The 5,527-nt window shown below is 38.1% G+C and overlaps 1 protein-coding gene across 2 annotated transcripts in view; it reads right to left on the bottom strand.

The window, feature by feature from the left end:
* zgc:63972 (protein CutA homolog) overlaps positions 1-3,608 on the bottom strand; it is a 21,075-nt gene extending 17,467 nt beyond the window's left edge. For both annotated transcript variants that reach the window (XM_014020500.1, XM_014020499.1), the window contains exon 1: positions 3,372-3,608. In XM_014020500.1, coding sequence (XP_013875954.1) covers positions 3,372-3,455 — 84 coding nt within the window. In that variant the 5' untranslated portion in view covers positions 3,456-3,608. The remainder of the gene's footprint in view (positions 1-3,371) is intronic.
* Positions 3,609-5,527: the final 1,919 nt, after the last annotated feature.

Raw genomic sequence — 5,527 nt, 5'->3', positions numbered from 1 at the left:
TCCAGTGAAATATATTTATGTTTGTGGTTGTAATGTGACAAAATATGGAAAAGTTCAAGGGGTATGAATACTTTTGCAAACCACTGTATGTCCTTGTAGACAAACTAAATACTGACCTTGTTAAATCAATAAAAAAAACCACATCTAAATTGAATTATTGCAGATGTTGAAACAGTTTTTACCACACCGTTGTATATTTAAACACTCAACTTTTCAATATGTTTAGCTCTAATTAGCTTTTTCAGGCTTGAGAAAAGTCCAGTAACATCTTGTGCTAAGGGGAGTAGGTCGGACTTAAAATTTCTACAGTACAGGTACTGGTTCCATAAACAATATGGCAGCTCCCAAAAACTGGGTCCTGCTGACCAGTTCCCATTGACGAGAAAAGCCAAAGGTTTCATGTCAGTCAATCAAAGAACCTGTTTTCTACTTTTACACATTCAGTAAAGTTGTGTGAAAAAAAAAAAGCAGACGGCAGAAAGTTTACTGTTAATTACTGAGTATTAAATACTTCAGTTTGGATCATAAAAGGCCAGAGCTCTGTAAAGTCAGAACTCATTTTATGATCCTGTATCCTGTTTGGTTAAATAATTAAGCTTACTAAGAGATGTGTAACAAAAGTGTGACTCAAGTGATTCTGAACCTTAAGTCAAGATAAGCTTAAAGGTATGTGACAGACCACTTCAGCTGAAAGCCCATGGTTACTCTGGCTACATGTTTATTACGTGGAGAACAAGCAACTGAGTTTTGTTCACTTTGGGCAATTTGAAAGTTAGGTATGATAACGTTTAATTTAGACCATGTCTGAACAGGACCCCAGAATTTCTGGTGCTCAGACATCAGTGATCTATTGTTAGGCTGAGGGTCCTCTTTTGCATGTGAACAAACAGTTTTGATGATCATTGCTAAACTTGTTTGTCCACCATGTGGAGGCACTGCTTAAAAGGCTGACTTTACCTGTAAACACCTCAGACTGAAGAAGTCTGTTGGAGGAGAGATGAAACGTTTCATTAAAGAAGAATCTGTTCAGAGAACCTACTTTATTTTTATTTATTTATTTTATATATTTTGCTCAGATAAATGTTTGTCTGCTAAAATAAATTACTTAAAAGAAAAAAAATGTATAGGTCTTCTGGATGGGTTCTTCTCTAATGAAACGTTTCGTCTCTCCTCCAAGAGACTTCTTCAGTCTGAGAGTTTCAGGCAAAATTCAGGCTTTTGTGATGTGACTGATACATCACATGGCTATCGTTGACACCTAATTAACACTTATTGTTAACAAGGGGTGGAGTGATACTGGCAATAGCTGCGCTGTAGGAGGGGGACAACTGAAAATGGAGGCCTCCACCTCTGTTTAATGATGGACGGTCTTTCTTCACAAAAATGGCTTCTTTTACTCCTCTCTCAAACCGACGTTCCTCTCTATCAAGAATGAGAACATCCTCATCTCTGAAAGAGTGACCGCTGGCCTGTAAATGAGTGAAAACTGCAGAGTTCTGGCCATTAGATGTAGCTCGTCTGTGTTGGGACATTCTTTTGAACAGTGGCTGCTTTGTTTCCCCGATGTATAACTGGACGCAGTCCTCCTGGCACTTAACAGCATATTCAACATTGCTCTGTTTGTGCCGGGGCACCAGATCTTTGGGGTGCCCCGGCACAAACATAAGGATACTTAAGAAAAGTGACTTAAAAATTAAAGTAGGAAGCATTTACATTATCCAAGTTTGGATGTCCTCGTACAGTTTATCTTCTATGTCCTTATTTCAGTCTTACAAAAAAAAGGCCATAGTTCTCAGAGAATTCACAAGGCATCAAAAATCTTGTTATTTAAAGGTATAATTCGGAAGTTGAACATTTTTTAAACATTAAATATCCCATGGAACACAGGATAGTAATCAAGAAGTGGAAATGAAAAAAGGACAACTGCAACATTATCAAAACCAGTATGTCCTTCCAAAATTGACAACAAGACAAAATGAAAATCGATCAGGGTGGCAGCCGAGAGACTTGATGGCAACACTGATGAAGCTGCCAGAAACTCCTTCAGGTACTGGTTGTGTTCCGCACCTGATGACCTTCGGTGTTCTCCATTTATCTGGACAATGATTTAGGGTTGCAAGATGGAAGCCTTCTCTTATAAAGATAAACAACTTGATCCACTTAAACAAAAAATATACTACCAATATTTCTTTTTCTTACAATGTTTCCTAAATTTGTGTGGGAAAGTAAGATCTGGTCTGATGAACCCAGTTTAGAACAGTTTGACCACAGTTCCAAAAGGTAAGTTTGGTTCAAAAGCAACACTCTACTCCACCAAACAAACATCCTACCTACTGTAAGACACAGTGGTGGCAGCATCATGCTGTGGGGTTGCTTTTCTTTGGCCAGAACTTTGGTTTTATTTGTCAGTTTTGGTATAAAATTGTCAGATGTTTGCTAGAAAGCTGAAGATGAAAATGGGATTTTTCTTGAAGGATGACAATAAGCATAAATCAAAAGAATGATTTTCATCAGAAGATATTTTAAGTTTTGGAATGGGCTGGCCAGATTTAAATCAGAATAAATTGGATGAGGACTGAGCAGGAAAAAAAAATGTTCTCATTGGCCAAAGTTTTCTGATCAAATTCTGCCGGGGCCTATGCCTAATCAAACCTGTCCAGCTGGTATCGACAGCCAAGCCACATTCAAAGTCACCTAAATGTCCGTTCTTACTCATTATGACGCTGATGAAGTTTAGCAAGTCATCTTCACCACATGGATGCCTAATTGCATTGAGTTGCTGTCGTGTGATTGGTTGGTTTAGCTGTTTGTTAACAAGCAGTTAAACAAGTGAAATAAAATAGAGATCATGTGGGGATCTGTGCAGATATTAACAATGAGTGGACAGCACATTAGTTGTCAAATTCTGCTTCTTACAGCAGAAGACAGAGCTAGAATATAATGTGTCTGTCAGTCATAATGTACTTGGACAAATGATCTGGCAGAAGCATACAGATGGTCATATTTCAACATTTGACTGACAGTTTAATGTCTAAATAAAGGAAGTTGTGGCTCAATTTAATCATCTGGTGACCTCTAAATGGACTGCCACGTTTGGACTGGGTTCAGCATTCATCCTCTTTGTAATAGCCCCCCCAGTCTGTCACAGATAAATGAGTATTGGCTTTGGACCGCACAGATCAAATTATAATCTGCCCTACTTCTCAGTACAGTGCAGGGCAGACGACAGAAACAAACACGCTGCTGCTGCACACTGGAAAGGATTTACTAAAAGTTGCCTCTTTAATTTTTAATTATTTCTTTAAAGATGTCTAAAAAGGTCCACGCTGAAATGAAAAAAAAAATAATAATAATATTAATAAAACACTCACCAAACTTGTAATGAGCAGCACTGACCGGAAGGCGGAGTTTAGAAACGCTTCTCTGTGACATCTATGGATTCTTTTAGCTGCCATAAACCAAGTAAATTAACAAAACAAACAGCGTGGATGACGCGTTCTTCTTCACAAAACCTTTTGTGAGCGACAACAGGCAGCAAACTTCCCTTTTTGTTAAAGGAAGAGTGCTGACATTAAAACGCGGATCAAAAACGGAGATAAATCAATAACTCCTCCTATTGGCTGGTTAACATTTCCTAGAACACCTCTAACCAATAGGATTGCAGCTTCACTGCTGCCCTGCCCGTGGGTCACGCGGGTCATAATCTGCTTTACACCGTGTGCAAGTTAAATACACTTCATCACCTGTGGGATGGGTGTGGTGTGTGATAACAAGAAGTTCTCAGTTTGTGTAAAATTATCCAGTTTTATGAGAATATTCTTAATTTAATCGGGAAAGTGATGCAACCATCACAGGTTTGTTAGTTTATGTTACAGAACTCCCACGAACCACTGGATATATTTTAATGAAACTTGCAGGAATTAATATAGATATGCATAAAATCGGGCACCATGCCCCCACTATAAAATGAAAATAATGTATTTATACACATACTCACTGGCCACTGACTTTTATAATGTGTTTTATTGGTATTTTATGTTATGACAGCAAAGTGAATGTTATGTCAGAATGGCCGCAAAATGTGTTGTTTAATGGCCCTGTCACCAAATTCTTGAAGTCTTTGTGAACCATCATGTGATTTCAATGTTTTTTTTTTTGTGTGTGTGTGTGCAGGAAAACAGTGCAATTCAGATAAACAGTTAGCAAGTAATGTAAAAATATTTTATCACATGTATTTAGTCAGATATTAAAGAATTTTGAATGGAAATGTGGAACCCTTACAACCTGATGCAGAACAGCAGCATAGTATGTCATATGATCAATTCACATGGTCAATTCAAATCACTGTAGCTGGAAGGCAGCCTCTCTGAGACTGCTGCAAAATGTCAAATATGTCATAGAGACTTCAAGTTATGCATCAGTTTTTAAATTGTGTTGATAGACTAAGGAAAACCAGTGTTATGGTTCATGCCACTTTTTTTCTGAAAATGATCAACCTGAAGCGTGAGGCAGTAGGAAACATGATCATTTCAAGGAAAAAAAAAAAAAAAACTTCTCAATCCACCTCGAGTTTCACGCCCAACAAAGCAGAAACCTCCCCCAACCTCCTTTCTGACCAAACTGATTGAAGTTTGGTGGCGATGGAGAGACAACAAAAGCAGGACTAAGTAATTACATTTATGATATTTAGTGCATTTCAATTTTATAATTAGGGTATTGTTTAGTTTTAGTGTGTTTGAATCAAAAAAATGAGGTAATTTTTGAACATTCCCCTTTTCCTCTGCAGAGGAACATTTATTTTCAGCTAGACTGAACACCAGAGCTTTGGGAAGTCCATTCTAGAAGCCTAATGATAACCTGCTTTCATCACTCAGAAACCAGCTTTGTGGTGTATTTGGAGTCAGTGTGCTGTTGAAATACCCAAATCTGTCCAAGTTTCAACCATAGCTGTTTATTTTAGGTGAAGCTAAATAATTTTATGGGATTTTGCTGCCTTTTTTATTCCACTCACTTTGGGCATTATACATCATGCTCGACAGATGAAAGGTTCATCTTAAGTCCTCCAAACATACGTCTTACCATTTCTGCCAAAACCTCCATTTTTGTCTTATCTAACAATACAACTTCTTCTCCAGAAAGGATTGTGGACAGCTGTACTCTGCAAGATATTCTTGCAATTCTTCTTTTTAAAAACCACTAAAGCAGTATGTTGTTCAATTATTCCACCTAACAAAAAGAATATTTGGATCTAAATATCTGACCACAACAGTATGTAATGATCAAAAGGGAATCCCTCTGTATGTCCACATGGGGGAGCTGTGGCTTCATCCATTGGTTTTATCTCCATCCCATCCTTCCAATGAGCATTCATTTAACATGGAAAGAAGTACCCGTCCACTGAAATGATGCAACTCTTCCAACACACTCTGTAAAGCCAACAGCAGGGGGCGCCACAGAAGTCCCAGCTTGAGAATGAACCAATTTATTTCCACAGCTCTTGCTGGCTTCATTTGGGAGCCCATCAGTG

Source organism: Austrofundulus limnaeus, unplaced genomic scaffold (genome assembly GCF_001266775.1).
Source record: "Austrofundulus limnaeus strain Quisiro unplaced genomic scaffold, Austrofundulus_limnaeus-1.0 Scaffold254, whole genome shotgun sequence".
NCBI lineage: Eukaryota > Metazoa > Chordata > Actinopteri > Cyprinodontiformes > Rivulidae > Austrofundulus > Austrofundulus limnaeus.
Note: the sequence above shows the minus strand (reverse complement) of the source record. Positions and strands in the feature narration are given on the sequence as shown.